At 42.8% G+C, this 18,908-nt stretch overlaps 1 protein-coding gene across 9 annotated transcripts in view; it reads right to left on the minus strand.

Annotated features, from left to right (window-relative positions):
* The window catches only part of PARP8 (poly(ADP-ribose) polymerase family member 8), a 156,683-nt gene that overhangs the window by 1,476 nt on the left and 136,299 nt on the right, over positions 1-18,908 (minus strand). For all 9 annotated transcript variants that reach the window (XM_088653241.1, XM_088653244.1, XM_060280307.2 and 6 more), the window contains 10 exons: positions 16,022-16,147; positions 14,544-14,609; positions 11,580-11,647; positions 10,496-10,544; positions 7,532-7,644; positions 7,155-7,227; positions 6,246-6,315; positions 3,899-3,975; positions 2,486-2,555; positions 1,368-1,452 (listed from right to left, as the gene is read on the minus strand). In XM_088653241.1, coding sequence (XP_088509367.1) covers positions 1,368-1,452; positions 2,486-2,555; positions 3,899-3,975; positions 6,246-6,315; positions 7,155-7,227; positions 7,532-7,644; positions 10,496-10,544; positions 11,580-11,647; positions 14,544-14,609; positions 16,022-16,147 — 797 coding nt within the window. The remainder of the gene's footprint in view (positions 1-1,367; positions 1,453-2,485; positions 2,556-3,898; positions 3,976-6,245; positions 6,316-7,154; positions 7,228-7,531; positions 7,645-10,495; positions 10,545-11,579; positions 11,648-14,543; positions 14,610-16,021; positions 16,148-18,908) is intronic.

Here is an 18,908-nt window from a genome sequence, read left to right on the forward strand (position 1 = left end):
TGTGTCAACTGGGTGGTGGAAGCAGAGTTGTACCTAGGCTCTCCCCACCCCTGCTGGTCCCTTGAATCCTTGGCAAGGAGATGTATCAGTAGCTCCCTGTCCCCAGAACAGTTTGTAAACCACTACTCTAGGAGACTGTAGCTCCGTGAAACAGCAATGCGGATCTGATCCAGGGATAGAGTTTGCGGAGGTAGCTTGGAATAATTTGTGGGGTAAAAATCCCACTAAAATTAGTATCAACTGGGATCTGAGAAAATGCCTTTAAATTAGTACAGTGGTGGCATTTGATGGCATTGTAGTGTAACGATATTAGTAAAACTATTGCACTATTGTGCTGGAGATTCTGCAATAATATACCGGTAGGTACAACATTTCATATGTGGTGGATGTTTGGATTTGATATCCCGCTTTATCACTACCTGAAGGAGTCTCAAAGCGGCTAACATTCTCCTTTCCCCTCCTCCCCCACAACAGGCACCCTGTGAGGTAGGTGGGGCTGAGAGACTTCAAAGAAGTGTGACTAGCCCAAGGTCACCCAGCAGCTGCATGTGTGAACATATAAAGCCCTTTGGGCAGACGGAATTTGCAGAAATGAGCTATATTACAGGTGAACATGTGTAATGTATCCCAAGTTTGGAACTATTTTTAAAGAAGGGCAATCTAACCTTTGCAATAAAGAAATAAGTACTTTTCCCTTAGTAGCAGCATGCCTACTAGTGGTACAGAATTGGAAAGGATGGGAACATCTGTGTATCTCTTGTTGGAAACAGAATTTAAGGTCTATTGATATATGAGAAAAATTAACAAAGAGATTAAACACATTCAATAATACAAATGGTGTAGATGTATTTGTCGAAATATGGATTCCTTTTATGAAAGACTTTACTGATAACCCTGAAGAATGGCAGCTACCAAAATCACAGATTGGACTTCGGCCAATTTGATTAGATTGATCTGTCCTGGAGGGAGGTAAGTTGGAGATGAATAAAAATATATTCATGTTTTTAAAAAGAACAGAAGAAAAGAGAAAAGGAAAGCACTAAAGACTTAGGCCTGCTTGAAGGGTTTAAGTCAGGCATCCCCAAACTTCGGCCCAGCAGATGTTTTGGACTACAATTCCCATCTTCCCCAACCACTGGTCCTGTTAGCTAGGGATCATGGGAGTTGTAGGCCAAAACATCTGGAGGGCTGCAGTTTGGGGATACCTGGTTTAAGTGAAGCCCAAAGCAGTTTGTTTGATTGGGACAACAGGCAGGTTGCATCCTCTCTTATTTTAGCAAGCTGTTTATTTAAAAAGAAAAAGAATAGCAAGTTATGAAAGTTACAAAGCAGTAAAAAATGTACATTTGAAAGTCCTCTGTACTTACACAAAGAAGAATCTCGTGCACACATGATCAGTGTTGGGAACTACCCATATCTCCCCATGTTTGTGCAGATCAGGTGAAGTTATCACTATAAAGATGAGAGAAATTATTGACAAAATGCCTGCTGAGTTTCTTTATTAGTGGTCAACAGACAATTAAAGCATTTTAAAACAGCTGACAAGCACAAATGATGACATTAATAAAAAGGTAAAGGTAAAGGACCCCTGACAGTTAAGTCCAGTCGCGAACGACTCTGGGGTTGCGGTGCTCATCTTGCTTTACTGGCCGAGGGAGCCGGCGTTTATCTGTTTTTCCCGGTCATGTGGCCAGCATGACTAAGCCGCTTTATCTACTTTATTTATCTACTTGCACTTTGATGTGCTTTCGAACTGCTAGGTTGGCAGGAGCTGGGACTGAGCAACGGGAGCTCACCCCGTCGTGGGGATTGGAACCGCCGGCCTTCTGATCGGCAAGCCCAAGAGGCTCAGTGGTTTAGACCACAGCGCCACCCTTAATAAAAATGTAGGTAGAGGTAAAGGGACCCCTGACCATTAGGTCCAGTCGTGACCGACTCTGGGGTTGCGGTGCTCATCTCACGTTATTGGCCGAGGGAGCCGGCGTACAGCTTCCAGGTCATGTGGCCAGCATGACAAAGCCGCTTCTGGTAAACCAGAGCAGTACACGGAAACATCGTTTACCTTCCCGCTGTGTACCTATTTATATACTTGCACTTTGATGTGCTTTCGAACTGCTAGATGGGCAGGAGCTGGGACAGAGCAACGGGAGCTCACCCCGTCATGGGGATTCGAACCGCCGACCTTCTGATCGGCAAGCCCTAGGCTCTGTGGTTTAACCCACAGTGCCACCCGCGTCCAATAAAAATGTAAATACATCTAAAAACACTGATTTAAAATGCTAGAAAGTGTGCATATGTCAGGCAGTCATGAGAGGGTCTAATAGTATGCAAAAACTTTGCCACTTGCTCTGTGATTGACTTATTAGATAGATCCTTGAAGCAAAGCAGAAGAGAGTCAGAGGAGTGATCGGGGACGGACTGTGTGGATATATCGGATCTTTCCTAGCCCCTTGATGAAAGTTATAATATTGTTCTTCTTGCTTACCTTCACATAAGGCTATACATTTTAAGTTTCGGCTTTGCAAAAACTGAGACTGCTGTCCTTTTTTCTGCGACTGTAAGGGAAGGCAAGCGTTGGAAGACAAAATTATACTAAATACGGATCACTGACTAGATGGTTACTAAATATAAAGTTGTGCTCTAAGAAGAAAGCAATTTGAGGAAGGGCTGCAGCTCAGTAGTAGAACAACTGCTTTTTGTGCAGAATGCCCCAGGTACAATCCCCATTGGCATCGCCAGGTACATCAGGGAACGGCTGATGCCTGGATCCCTACACAGTCGCTGTCAGTCAATGTACACTGTATTAAACTAAACTAATGTTCTGATTTGGTTTTAAGAATGCTTCCTCTGTTCCAGTGGTACAGTATTTTTCTTTTTTAAAAAACCCAATGTTGGCCAATGAAGGAGTTATTAATAGGTCCGGAAGTTCATATTAATATTCTCGCTTAAAGTACTGATATCATTATTATTTTTCTGGCAAATCTATAAACATTCTCTGAAATATTGCTCATAGCTATCAGTTCAATCCTTGGTTTAAGAACAGATCAAATTTCTCCTAGCAGTAGGAGAGCAGAAAAAATTCCTTACAAGAGATGTATTTGCTGACAGATGAACGAAAGAGTTCAAATTAGGATAATATATGTGACAGTGTCAATCTTTTTTGATTACCAATCAAGCATGAGATATTTGAGCTCTCATTAGCCCATCCTGTGGAGTTGTATATATACCAGTTATGCCTGTTAGTGCCAACACAGAGCACAGGGCAACAATACTGGAATGGGGAACCTGTTGTACTAATACTAATACAGTGGTCCCTCGACTTACAAATTACTTGACATACAATGTTTTTTTACTTACGAACGGGACAAATGCTTACGGATTTTTCTACATCCGAACGGAAACCGTTGGCGGTTTTAAATGCGGTTTCCTCGACTTACGAATTTTTCCGAATATTTTTTTCCTTTGGGAAACCACTTTTCGACTTACGAACTTTTCGACCTACGAATGTGCATTTCAAACGGATTAAGTTCGTAAGTCGAGGGACCACTGTACCAATACTAATATACCACTCATCTAACTAGATGAACTACAACTCCCATCATGCCTGACATTTGGCCATGGTGGCTGGGGATGCTGGGAGCTGGAGTCCAGCAACTTCTGAAGGGTCGCAGGTTCCCCATCCCTGAAACAGAGGAACGGCAGTCCAACAACTTACTATTTGACACAGAAAACATTTCTTGTAGAGTTCTCAGTTGTCAATGCAATGCCCTTATGGATACCTCCATCACCACTATCTCATGTGCACATGAATGCTCTGGGCTAAATACAGCACCTGCCCTGAGCTAGCACGGACATAAAACTTAAATGTCTTTTAGAAATGCTTCATATATTTCTTTACCTGTAACACATTGCTGTTTTTACTGCCTGAAGCAGGCTCATCCTTCGCTGACACCTTCTGCTGCTTCTTGTTCATCCCTAAAGACATTAGATTTACATCAGACATACTGGTGCATAAAATGTCAGATGTTCCACTTCATATAAATGGAGAGTGCATGCAGACACGGATATTACAGCTGATCCTTCTTTCCAGCAGCTGACAATCCTGGTAAATTGAGCACTTTCTACGCTGCCAGACGAGATGGTACAATCTCTTCTGCATCCTGTGCTGGCTCAGTCCTGTCTCATCACTGCTTCAGGGCTTTCTACCGACCATCACCAGCAGAGTTGTTGTAAGCAGTAGCGCCTGCCTGCTCACCTTTTGTACAGGTGCATTGAAGCGCTCTTCAGCAGTGCAGCTCCCCCCACAAGCAGGGCCAGGCAGGGCTGGGTGGAGGGACAGCCAAACCCACATCACCCCTCTCCCCACCCCCAGATGGCAGATTTGGGGGTTTGGATTGCTCTGCTTGGTTTTGATTTCAGGGATTTCAAAACTATGTTTTATCAGAAAGGAGTCTAAGAGAGTTATGTTTCATGCACAGATATGGCTTTGCGGAGGGGGTGGTGGTGGAGCAGTTTTGTTGGCCGGCAAACAGAATAAAATTACAGTGGTACCTCTGGCTGCGGACATGATCCATTCCGGGGTGCCATTCGCACCCTGAAAAATCCGCAGCCAGAGCGGTGCTTCTGTGCACGCACAAAGTGCAAAGAACGCTTCTGTGCATGTGGTGAAAACCAGAAGTAAACACTTCCGGGTTTGCCGCATTCACAAGTTGAAAAGACGCAACATGAAGCAGATGCAACATGAGGTATGACTGGAGAATAAAGGAGATTACAATAAAGGAGTAAATAGTGGGGGGAGGGAACCCTGCAAATTTGCTCAGGTAGCTAAATTAAGCACATTATATTAAAACAAGGGGAAAACAGTGACGGAACAAACTGGAATTCCTCTGTAGCCTATGGATATATTTTTTTTGCTTTGGATTTTCAGTGTTTTATAGCTAGTAGATAACTAATACTTCATTTCATTTCAGCTCGCCTTGGATTTTTTTTTAAAGGATTATTGTTTTACTATAAATATTTGTAAAGCAAATACACTACCATATGGATAAAGAGATGTTTTCTTTTTATTTGTGTGCTTTTTCTTGTGGTGGAGACCAAATCAATTAGCAACAAAAACAAAATTGGGAATGTGGGAGGCATGTGCCGTCTCCCCTCCCACTGCAGAAAAAAAAATCCTACCCACCTCCCCTGGACTTTGCAGTTTGGGATTAGCCAATCACCCGATCAGTCACCTGCTTGGAAGTAAGCAGTAATTTTCTGGGAGGGCGCAGTGATATTTCCTACACCTAGGAATGCAATCCCTCCCTCCATCAAAGTATTGCTGCCAATGCTCCTGGGGTTTACATGACAATCTGGTAGATGACTTTCTTTGGTCACAGCTGGCATGTCCAGTATGAGTAGGGAAGGCATTAAAGCAAAATGCAGAAGACAACAGTGAAACATTTTTAATGGTGGAGGGCTCATTATTCAATCAATTCTTCACAGCCAACTGGCTGGAGGGTACATGGGAAGAGAGCCAACTGGGGGAACTGGTGGCTTCATCACATCTATGCCTGTTCTTGTAACATGAGATGGAGCTTGACACACCTCTAAGCATGGATCAGTTAATGGACTGATTTGGTGCTTGGAGCCATGATGAAATTGTTGCCTATGTAAGCTGGGAGTGTTAGTTGTCTCCTGCCAGTATGTTGCATATCCTTGTAAAGGTACCAGGTGTGTATCCTAGCAAGGATGGCCCTTTGTGAATCTGCAACCTAGTGTGAATTGTGAAATATAGATCATATATGCCCTGTGCTGTATCCAACTATACTGTTCATGCAGAACAACTTTAATGAGTGCAATGTAACTTTGCACCCATCTCGTCCCCCTGCAGGTCCCTCAAATCTGCATGAGCAGATATGGGGGCAGTGCGGGGTGTCTGCAAATAAAGGAAAGCAGGGTTAATACCACTGGACATGCAATAATTTAGTTGGATTCAAGTCCCTCTGTTGAGCCAGACAACTGCAACAACCTCCAGCCTCCATCTCACTTCCTGTGAGATATGACTTATCTGACTTCCACTCCTGCTCCTTCTTCCTGCTATATCGTTTAATCTCTGCAACAAGCACATCCTTGAGCCATATATAGAATGAGGAGGAAAGTTGCCACAGGCTAGTTCAGCAGGCATTTGGTTCTCTGTTTTAAAAATACATTCACTCTGCCATATCCCACCCCCTCTGCACATAGAGAGATTTAAAAAACGTCACCTGAGTAACCAAAAGATATGCTTGACAATGGACTAAGGTAGATTCCACTTCCAAACATTGCACCATGGAGCTGCAACAAAACAAGGACCTTTTAGCTCATTCTTAAATCTGCTACAGTTCTTAGACCTGCTACAGAATAGCATCATGCAACATTTGAATTATTTTAGCCTCATCTCAAACTCACAGTTTATTTAGTATTCAGTGGTATACAGTCTTTGAACTGCAGTTAGCTATAATGGCCAACATTACAGAGAGCTGTACCCAAAGGACCTGTAGCTCAGTGGTTAAGCATCTGCTCTGAATGCAAAAGGTCCCAGGTTCAAATCCTGGCATTCCCAGGTAGGGCTGGGAGGGAACCGTGTCTGAAATCTTGCACAGCCTCTTTTAGTCAGTGCAGGCCTTGCTAAATCAGCTGGAATAATGGTCTGACTTGATCTATGGCATCTTCCTATGTTCATTTGAGACCCTTATCCTTATTGCTTAAGCTGTTCAAAGCCATCAAAGTTGGTGGCCATTGCTACACCTGCCACAGCAAATTCTACACATCAAGCAATGCATTATGGACGGGAAACCTGTGTCCCCTTTGAAGTTTTTGGATGCCAGAACCCACCAACTTCAGCCAGCAGAGCCAAAGGTCAAGGGTAGGAGTTGTAGCCCCAAAACAACTGGGAGGTCGCAGCTTCCCCACTGCTGCATTATGTGAATTAGTACAGTTTTGTCTGGCTGGAATCTACTTTGTGTTGCAATTCAGTCCTATACAAGTCTACTCAGAAATAAAGACCCCTGAGTTTACTGGTCCGTTCTTCCAGATAAACAATGCTGTTTATAAGCTTGTGACTTCAATGTCTTGCACCCAAAGCTGCCTTTAAGAAACAACCCATATATTTCCCTTTTCAGTTTTACTTTTACCTGCAATCTTGTATTGGAAGCAACTACTAAGCCATTCCTCAGGATAGAGTGCCAGTTTTCAATGTGTGACCCACTTTCAGAAGGGGGGAAAACACACAGAGAGGAAATTAGTACTGTCATAGACAAACCAAAATGAAAAACATTGTGTTTAGTTTTTGTTTTTATTTTGCCTTTTGTGTTCTCAATTTGTATTTTTTAATGATGCGAACAGCCCTGTGAACTTCAGATGAAGGGCAGTATACTAATTAAAAAAATAATAACAATAAATAATAAAACTAGCCATTTGCTCTAAAACCATGTGCTGGAAGAAGAAAAGTATGCATTTCAGAATATTTCATACTGGTGATTTTTAAAAATTTACAGCTTTTGATACTCACTGAAATGCAAAGGTACTTCCATAGAGATTTTTAGCAGCTCTGAAATTGGATTCTTTGGCTGGTGGACTGCTGAGCAGAAGAAACTGATGTGGGGTGTGCATAAACTTCAATTGCTGAAAAAGAATAGGAGCAAACCAGCAAAGGGAGGTTAGCGACATATTCTAATTCTCATGAATTCTCTAGTGTAAACATATTTTTAAGGGTCAAACGAAGCTTAAAATGAGGGAATCTGCAAACAAGATCTAAAAGATCAAAGCAACCCCTCGCCCCTGATATGCAATTAGCTCTGTGGCCCTCAACTCCTTCTCCTTTGCACTGTTTTCCTGCCCACCCTGCCCTTGATTTCTATTTATTCCCAAGGAAAAATATGCTTGGAACCATACATCTGTATTTTTTGTTGAAGAAAAGCCAACAGCAGTTGATTCAATGGGAGTTAGAGATGGGAGTTCAGCCAGGAAAACTGTTCAGGGTTGACCCTGCCTGACCCCCATACACTAATCTCTGAAAAATACCCCATTCGATATAACAATCACATAGCTCCTGCGTCTAACATTTTACTTTCAGCTTATCAAAAATAACTTGAGTTTGGAGATTTTAAAAAATCTAACAAGGAAAAAAAAGGAAAATACCTCTTGTGTTTTCCTGTTCTCCATGACATTGTATATATTGTGACAAGGCATGCAGCTAAAGATGGGTGAACTTTCTCTGACTTCCTTATACTTTCCTGAGTTTTCTTCAAAGCATCTCAGAAGAAAAGCCTGGGTCTTTCTAAGTTGTTCTGGTTTCTTCTGAGAAAGCTTTTTTAAAAACCGGATTTTGGGGGACATATGACTTCTCCCAGTTCTTTCAAAGCAACCGTACGCTGCCACATAGTGGGGCAACCAGGGGAAGGAAGGTTCGCTCATTATAGCAGACGCCTTGCAGACCTCTTCCTTCTAGCCTGGATCATCCTCAGGAATGTCACCAAGGAGTGTTCATTGTTGCCTGCTGAATTGCACAAGGCCTGCCATTTCCCATGACCCTTAACTTAATGGATTTGGCATGGAGATATAGGGAAGTGATAGTGATGATGATTTCTTAGCCAAGGGCAGATGACAACAGTTGAAAAACACAACACACCCCAAATTCTGAGAACAATGAAACTACCAAGATGATTCTTTTCTCCTGATCTTAATACCAGGGTCTGTAGGGAAGGAGTGGGTCTTCCAGATTCCTGCCCAACAAATTCCACTAGAAAAGGATGCTCATGAACCTACTAGAACTTAGGCTTTAAGGATGAGGCCTACAATGTATGTATGGTATCTTGAGACATCTGGTTTCCCCACCACCTAGAAGAATAAGTTGGCACAGGAAGACAGTGGAAAGTAGCAGCAGTGGCTGGCTGGCTGACTTGGTGGGAGTTTGGGCTCTGTTCACAATGGAGCTCAGATTTCCAAACTTTGGTGAGGTGAGTTTGTACTTAAAACCCTTCTCCCCACTTTCTGAAATCCATTGTCATTTCTACATCCAACCTATCATGTCATCACCCAGTGTTATCAGATGGTGGATGGAATACTTTATATTGAAAGACATTGAGCCATTAATCCATAAGATGATCTAAGTTAACACGGCTTGTTCTGAGACATTTAATTAACAGTGGGCTGAACAGAGATGGCTTTAATGCAGTTCTTACCCATCAAAATAAATTGGAGCCTACATGCCTAAGTGAACATTTCATCTATTACATTTTGTTCTATCCTCTGAAGTCAACTGACTGCCTATTTGAGATTTATTTATCAGGAATGCAGCCCAGAAAAAGTGAAGCAGGGCTAAGTCTTGCTGAAATAAATGGGACTTATCAGAACAGTCCTACACACATCTCCTAAAAAATGAGTTCTGTTAAGTCCAGTGAGGCTTATTTCTAGGTAAGGGTGTATAGGATTGCAGCTGTAAATGCAGTCAAATGCATTCATTTTAATAGCTCTTGGAAGGGTCTAACATTATTTTGCAATATAACTCATGCCTATAATGAGAGCAAGCAGGGAGGAAACTATAATTCTTGAACTCACTCACTTGGACATTTCCTGATGTTCCAGTTTTGCCAATTATTGAAAGGACATGTAGTGGCTGGAACTGACCAGGTGCTGAATGGTCTTTGGATTATGACTTTTAAATATTTTAATGACTGTCTTTTAATTGCTTATTTAGTTAGCTATTTTCATATTAAGTTCCTCAGTCCAATTCCAGCACAATCCCTTGCAACTTTACTGGAAATAAATGCCCCGTTCTCCTTGTAAGCTCCCTGGTAGCAGCAGTAGGATGAACATCTAGCAAACAGGCGAGATTAGTCTGAACAGCTGTGACTGCACATATATGGACATTCCTTTGAAAACAAGACCAAACCAATAGCCAGATACAATGGATTCAGAAGCATTCAATGTATATTGTACTGGGTGATGGGCTGCTGAACGTTAATAAGCAGTCTTTTAGCCAGCATCCATTGCCTACCCAAGACATTTTGTTGCCTGAGGTGGAGCAGCAACTCAGTCAGTCAAGCACAAGACTCTTAATCTCAGGGTCATGAGTTCGAGTTCCACATCGGGCCAAAAGATTCCTGCATTGCAGGGGGTTGGACTAGATGCCCCAAGTGGTCTCTTCCAATTCTACGATTCTATGATTCTCTTTCCCTCCTCCAACCCCCAGCCTAGTATCTAAGACTCGTCACTTTATTTGGCCCCTGAAGAAGAAAATCCCACAAGCACCTCTTCCCCTTCCCGGCAGTAAAATGTAATAAAATATATAATAATAATAATAATAATAATAATAATAATAATAATAATAATAATTTGCTTCCTGTTCAGGACAGCCATTTCCCTGTACCTAATGGTAGGGCCATTTCTGTCATTACATCTCTATGCAATTGATTCACAAATCCCCCCCCAAGTGTTTAATTTTATATTATAGAAGATCCAACATAACACTTACCCTGTTCACAGGTAGCTTCACAATATGTGATCTGTTACTTGAAATAACCCTGAAAATAACAATAAATGAATGATATGATATGATATCCCACTGTTGTAGTACTAAAGTATCACTAGCAACAACTAAAATAATATATAAAGAAATGTTTGCTATTGGAAAAGCTTGCCTAAACAGTAAAACACTGATAGACGAGGGTATTGACAAGAGAGGGCCAGAGAATTCCTCTCCGCTGATACAAAGAGGGCCATTTCTCTTCTTTCCATTAGCTGAGCCTCCACATTAGTCAGGGCACAGTGAAGGGCCTCTATCTCAACTCTTAGGGCACAGGGAGGCACGTATGGGAAGAGGTGGCCCTTCCCTGTATATGAAACAAGATAGGTAACCAACAGGTTGGTTTCCCCATAAAAGTACTGGCAGGTACCTTCATTCCATTTTACTTAAGCCCACACAGATGATGGAAAGCCCCTAAAGTCTGGCTCCCTCACCCCAAGATAGCTTGGCCATTTGTATCATTCTGCCAAGCAGAAATGGGGATTTTTACCATGCATTCGTTAAAAAAGTATCTTAATATCTCAGAATGCACTTAACTTCATGGGCTCCTTGTGTATGCAACAAGTGAGAATTTACAGGTGTGAAATGATTTTGGATAGTCAACCCATTTTTCTGGGGCTCATTTTCAATATTTCTTTTCTTTCAATTGATATTCACAAATGAATGACATGATTCATTTTCATGGGGTTGCTTTTAACTTTCCCAACAACCACACTCCTTTCGAGTAATGGGAAGCCTGCGCCTACTTGCCATATGCCCATTCTATGGCCCGGATCTGTCTTTAAAAAGCAACCTTAAAAATTCAACGAATGAAGTGGAGCTGCTGTATGTGCAGGATAAATTAGCATGCATGGATTTCCCAGTACACCAAATAGTGAGGCACACTGCACTGCAACAAGGGCTGTGTTGAACATGGCAAGATCTTCTCTCACAGGAGGTGATGGATTGTGCCCTACATTAATGACAAATGGGATCTGCTAAGAACGAATCGTGTCATCAAACACCTAGCATGCCATCTAAGTGAGAACTTTACCACTGCAGAAGAGGATGAGCAAGTGGGTCTTGTTTGTCCATCTGCTTCTTTATTTCTAAATAAGGTGCCTAGGAAATAATAACAGTGTTACAGTTAGCCAAGGGAACATTCTGAAAGCTAGACGACAGAAGCTAGATTCTGGTAACTCTCCCCACCGGAAAAGGCGCAGGAAGGTTTCACCAATAAATGCATCTTATGCACAACAAATGGAATCGCCCAACAAAATCTTGCCATTATCCTTACCTCCTAATGGGAATCTGTTCAGGGTTCCAGTTAGGCAGCCCCAGTCCCCCAGTTCCCTTTTCCAACTTTCACTCAATAGTTTGCTGCAGCTGAGCATGCTCAGTTCTCATTGGGCTGGGTATTTTTTAGAGGGGGCTGCATGCACCTTAAGGGATTGATTTTTTTTTGTACTTCTGCAAGTCTTAACATTTCTCTGATTAAAGCATTGTTAGCCTCTGCCCCCCCCCCACCCCAAAAGGACTTGCTTTGGCTGAATTTCTTTTGGCACTCAATATGTGAGCTCGCTAACAGAGCAAGCAATTCAGTGCCAAGTATAGACAGAGCTATCTTTTTTGGTGTGGAAACCATTCTTCTTGTACTCCAAGACTCGTTGACTTGCAGCTCACCAAGAATTCATCAAAACCAGAATTCATGCGCACCAAAAGGACAGTTAATAGTGGCTTCACTTTCAAAGCATTAAAGATGCTTGTAAGACTCAGACTTGTAAGACTAAGACTTGAGAGTCCCATGGACTGCAAGAAGATCAAACCTATCCATTCTTAAGGAAATCAGCCCTGAGCGCTCCCTGGAAGGACAGATTGTGAAGCTGAGGCTCTAATACTTTGGCCACCTCATGAGAAGAGAAGAATCCTTGGAAAAGACCCTGATGTTGGGAAAGATTGAAGGCACTAGGAGAAGGGGACGACAGAGGACAAGATGGTTGGACAGTGTTCTCGAAGCTACGAACATGAGTTTGACCAAACTGCGGGAGGCAGTGCAAGACAGGAGTGCCTGGCGTGCTATGGTCCATGGGGTCACGAAGAGTCGGACACGACTAAACGACTAAACAACAACAAGACTCAGACATCAAGCCAGTCTCCCTAGAGGTCCATTCACAATGATATCCTCATATGACAAACTATCTTTACCCCCGTTTTGTAAAGGTCAGCTCACTTGTTTATGCTTCATACTGACTCATAACCCTTCACAAAAATACATGAGTGGATCTTTGGAAAACAGTGGTAAAGATACCATGCTCAGGAAAGAATGCACAATTGTTTAAAGAGAACCATGGGAAGAATCAAATCCTAGAATTATTACAGGAGAATTCTAACTAAAATGTGGTCTCTGCAACTAGATTATGTCTACACTTCATACCCTCCAAGTCCCAGATTGAAAAAAACCGGGATCGGCGGCGGCGCGGCACCGGAAGTCGCTTCTACGCATGTCCAGACATGCTTAGAAGTGACTTCCGTTGCCGGCGCCGCCCAATTTCTGGTGTGCAGACATGGGCAGAGCGGCACCGGAAGTTGCTTCTATGCCTGTCCAGACAGGCGTAGAATCGACTTCTGGTGCCGGGCTTCCAATGTCTGCATGTTTGGGCACCAGAAATCACTTCTGCACATGTCCAGACGTGCGCAGACAGCTAGGAGCAGGGACGTGGCCGGCAGCAGGAGCTTTACGGGATAGTTACGGGATATAATCAATTCAAGATAACAGAGGGAAATGGTAACAAATTACGGGGGTTTCCCGTGAAAAACGGGAGACTTGGCAGCTATGCTACACTTACTCTTTTTGGATGTAATGATAAACCACAATACTAGCAGCACTTAGTCTCAAATTCATTCAAGTGCTGCTCCTCACTCCCTTCCAGTGTGACTGTGAGGAGATCAGATGCCTTTACATCCTGTTTAGGTTGACCAGTGTTTGTCTCACAGATAAATTAGTGAGAACTCTGGTTAGTTTTGTTTGCTCGGAGAAGTCAGGGTCAAACCCTGGTTTATAATCCCAGCTTCTTAACAAATAAGAGTTCCCACCAGTTCAGAGATAACAAGAGTCTTTCCGAGCTTCCCCTGCACTTGAGTTTGGATGTTCACAAGAAGTCCTTATTAGTTTAAAACTGGAAGAGGATACCGTCAGTCTTCCCTGCACAGCTATGTGGGTGGAGGAGATGGGAGGAGAGAGCACGTGACCTTGAGATTCACTGCTGCTCATGCAAATAATGATAAATCATGCATCACACCTGAACCTAGCTGTCCAGAGCAATCTGGTGTACTCTGCTAACGTACAAGTCTGATGGACTCATGGATTAATAAAGTGTACGACAAAGCATTCACTTTGTCAAGTTTATGGCACAACTTGAAAGGACTGTAACAGAAACTAGCTTCCGCTGACTATTGAGAAGATTCACACTCCAACTCCCAACCCACTTCCCTTTTACTTAAGCAAGCACACTTTTAGTTCTAAAGCCATCACCACAGCAGATCATCACAAAATCAACAGAGTTGGATCCAGAGAGGAGCCATGCTCAGAGCACATCCATTGGCATCAATGAGAATTAAGCTAGCTATGAACCAGTCCAATGTCTCCCCTCACCTCTGGCCCTTTAGAAGGCTTTGGCTTGGCTGTCATATTGCATTCAAATAAATACATAAAAATTTAGTGAGCAGCCACTGATCACTGCTCCATTCCACTGATGGTGGAAACAATCTACTGCTCCTAAGCAGCCTCCGCTGAAAATAAATACTTTTGTGCAACTCTTGCTCATTTCCATTCAAGCTTTATGCGCCTGCCTTCTGGTTCATTGATTTTATGTTGTAGCTTGCTGGACTTTCAAAGTCTATTACTTTGATAGGCTTTTCTTGTACGGCTCTAGTAAAACAACCGCGCAAACAACGTTGCAAACTCATAAACAGATGTACCTTACCAACAGTTAAGGAACAAAATGAGTTTTATGCTTACCTGCGTCATTTCTCTTATTGAAGTAATACTATCCAGTGCTTTCATGACTCGGTCATAATTCTTCTTCTACGGTGAAACAAATGAATAGATTAAACACAATAGATTACGAATGGATTAAATGCAAAGCATTAAAAAAAACAACCTAACTGTGTACTCACAAAGAGCAGGAATCTTTGTACAATAGTACATAGATGCCATGCATTACAGATAATCTTCTATAAGATGAGCACAGTTCAAAGTGTTGGTGCTGACCTTTAAAGCCCTAAATGGCCTCGGTCCAGTATACCTGAAGGAGCGTCTCCACCCCCATGGTTCTGCCCGGACACTGAGGTCCAGCACCGAGGGCCTTCTGGTAGTTCCCTCGTTGCGAGAAGCCAAGTTGCAGGGAACCAGGCAGAGGGCCTTCTCGATAGTGGAATGCCCTCCCATCAGATGTCAAAGAGAAAAACAGCTAACAGATTTTTAGAAGACATCTGAAGGCAGCCCTGTTTAGGGAGGCTTTTAATGTTTAATAGATTATTTTATTTCATTTTTATGTTGGAAGCTGCCCAGAGTGGCTGGGGAAACCCAGCCAGATGGGCGGGGTATAAATAATAAATTATTATTATTATTATTATTATTATTATTATTATTATTATTATTATTAACATCTACCTTTTTGCAAATGAGGTTTGGATGGGCCAATCTTTGCTTGAGAAGACTTCTTTATTTTGGGAGGCGTTTAAATGGTCAGAATTGAAAACTTAAGATGAAAACTGTGTGATAACTGATGTGCCTGATTGAATCTGCTGCTCCTATTCTATTTTTAGTTTGCGATGCTTATGCTGTGGTTTTTGTATCACTGCTATTGTTATATTTTTCTGTTGTGATTTTCACTGCTTGTAAGCTGCCTTATTGAGTAGCTGTGCATCAAACAGGTAGAATATCTTTTTAAATAAATCTTTTGTTTGTCTGTTTGTTTTTCTTCTTTCGTGTCCTCTGCCCTGGGCCATTGTTGGGGGTCCAGAGATTACACGTACATGAGGGTGGTGGACGATTGGTGGAGGGATCCTGAGTGAACGGCTGGGAAGTGAAGATCTCCCAGGGTGAGAGGCCAGGAGAAGAAAGAGGGGTCCACCACTTTCTGCAGGTAGCAAGGTTTAAGAGCTATTTTTCAGAGAGGACTCTCTTTCTCTGTTTTTATTTAGATTAGTTTCTTATTGTATCATGAAAAAGCTTTAATAAAATACTGTGGAGGGAAAAGAGATGGCGGAAATTGTAATCCAACATTATCTGGATGACCACAGATCCCCCAGCCCTCTCTAACTGATCTACAACACTGTGTGAAGCATTCAGAAAGGGCTGTTTCCCAAATGTGATCCATCCATCCTTTTGCACAAAGCTATACCTTTTTCTTAATATTGCATCGTGCCTCTGAAGAAGGATTCACATTCAAAACACATTAGACTCAAAAACCGTAAAATGTAGAGTGTACATACCCTGGGATTAAAGGCCAGCATCTGAGAGTCATTAGGATCAACTACAGAAGGATATGGCTCAAAAATGACAACTTTCCTGGGTGATTCCAATGCAGAGCGGCACATGGAGACCAACAAGTCTACAACCTAGAGATAAAAATGGAAACATGCACAGTCTCTCTTACTGCGAGAAATAATATCTTTGGCGCTTTCCCCCATGGCTGATTCATCCTTTTTCAGCCTGAGGGATACATTCTCTTCTGGGCAACTTCAGGAGGCCACACTCCAGTGGTGAGCATGACCAGAGGGGAAAGGGAGCAGGGCAACGAATGTAAATATGTACAATAGACTAGCTTTAGAAGAAGGAAGAAGAAGAAGAGTTTGGATTTGATATCCCACTTTATCACTACCCGAAGGAGTCTCAAAGCGGCTAACAATCTCCTTTCCCTTCCTCCCCCACAACAAACACTCTGTGAGGTGAGTGGGGCTGAGAGACTTCAAAGAAGTGTGACTAGCCCAAGGTCACCCAGCAGCTGCATGTGGAGGAGCGAAGACGCGAACCCGGTTCCCCAGATTAGGAGTCTACCGCTCTTAACCACTACACCACACTGGCTCTCACACAGTCTTTACACACAGTCTCACACACAGTCTCTTTCCTCCAACCAAGTAAGCAAGCAGCATTATCGGAGTTCCAGGATACATTCCAGACAAGCAAAAACACTTGAGGATTCCCATCCCAGGCTACGGAATGGGAAGTAGATGGTGCAACTGAGGGGAGCCTATGTCATGATGCACAGCCACCACTGCAAATAGCTAGGACAGGGGCCAGCAAACTTTTTCAGCAGGGGGCCGGTCCACTGTCCCTCAAACCTTGTGGAGGGCCGGACTATATTTTGAAGAGAAAAAAAATGAACGAATTCCTATGCCCCACAAATAACCCAGAGATGCATTTTGAATAAAAGGACACATTCTATTCATGTAAAAACATGCTGATTCCCAGACCATCCGCGGGCCGGATTTAGAAGGCGATTGGGCCACATCCAGCCCCTGGGCCTTAGTTTGGGAACCCCTGAGCTAGGAGGTAATACTGCAGCTCAGTAGGTCAGTGACATAAGGGGCCAATTGGGTTTCACCCGATTATATAAAGCTGCTAGTTCTGGGCTGGCTCCTCAGCACGTTCCTCAGGTAGAAACCCTATTCAGGGATTCAGATCACTCACTCAACCAATAAGCATAGGGCAGCAAGTTCACACTTCCTGATACACTCATTCACTTAGTGACTGGATGGCGCCATCATAGAGAGACCTCATTCAACAGGATCAGAAACACAGTTGGTGGCACAGTTGCTGTTCACATGGACAAAGCCCTCTGCATTTATACAGCTGTCTGTGCAGGGCATTCGCTTGCTTACTTCCAAAATATCATTCTCAGCTAGCGATAAAGTCCTGAGCTGAGAATCTTATCTTTCATAACACATGGAAAGAATGATTCCTCAAAATGTAGCCGTGAACTTACTTGGATAAATTAGTTAGCAAAAATACTGCCACTCTAAAAGGAGACCATTTCTGAAGAAAGAAAGGAGGATTTTAAAATAATTAAATAAATGATTTGACCATGTGATATTAAGATTGATTCCAACTAATTGTAAGATAGAAAAATCACCTGCCAAATATCCTGAAATTCTCAAGTTGCACACATATTATTATTATTATTCTGACATGGCACGGAAAGAAATGAATGATTTTGTTCAGAGTCCCTCCCCTCTATCTTTCTATCTTAGATTTAAAATAGTTCACTCACTGAACCCATTTAAAAAAGAAGATGGATTTTGATTAACACTTCCCTCTGGTTCCACCCACAACCCCAGACAGACTCTGACTCATGCCAGTTCTAAAACCTTTATGTTCAGATCTCTGGAGGGAAATAAAAAAAAATATGATCCTTCCAATAAGTGAAATTAAAAAAAGGAGAGAAGCACCAGGAAGAGGAGGCAGATCAAGGCTGCGTTCCTCATCCTCTTTTGCACACTTGGAATGATTGCTACAGTCTAGTTGCCAGTGAACCAGCACTGCCCAGCGCTGCCCAGCAGGAAGACTAAATGAATGAATTGCCAATAAATATGGATTCAAATACCAGCTTGGTCAAAGAACCACTGGGTACCTATTGTCCTTTGGCCCTCCAGATGGTGATGAATTCCAGTTCCCATCATCCCTGGCCATTGGCCATGCTTCCTGGGGCTGATGTGAGTTGCAGTTCAGCAACATCTGGAGGACCAGGTGTTTCCCACGCCTGCTCCAGGCAAATGTAGACAGGTGGTACTTTAAGGTGACTTGACCCGCTGAAATTCTAATACTAGTTTACAAGCTGTTGGGAATCAGAAGTGGGGAGAGCACTGTTGTACTCAGGTCCTGCTTGTAGTTTTCTCGTGAGCATCTGGTTGGCCACTGGATGGATCTCTGGTCCGATGGTCTTACGTTGTTATCTAACGTGGCGACCACTATTGTGACAGACCCAATGGCCCAGTTGACGGCTTGCCTCTTTTTTAGCCATTTAACAGAGAATCAAAGTCTCCAACGAGGGCCAGAGGAAAGAATATCTTGGTGCTCATTTATGAACAAGTGAACAGAGGGAGTCTCAGGGAGACATTTTGGAGACTACCAAGTCTCTGTGTTTATCTGGGTTTCTGCTGTGGAAACTAGCAGCTCAGCTCTCCTTGCTAGCATGCTTGAATTCCAGACTGAGATAGTAACCAAGTAACCAAGGTCTTAGCACAGGAAGAGAGAGAGAATGGTTTAAGATTTGAGATTGGGGAAGCAAGACTCATCTGTGCCAGGGCTCTGTTTATCTGGTTGTGTACCTGCTTTAGTATTAAGATCATGGGAGAAGGGAAATAATCAATCAATGAATGA

The sequence above is a fragment of the Zootoca vivipara genome, chromosome 10 (genome assembly GCF_965207765.1).
Source record: "Zootoca vivipara chromosome 10, rZooViv2.hap1.1, whole genome shotgun sequence".
Lineage (NCBI taxonomy): Eukaryota > Metazoa > Chordata > Lepidosauria > Squamata > Lacertidae > Zootoca > Zootoca vivipara.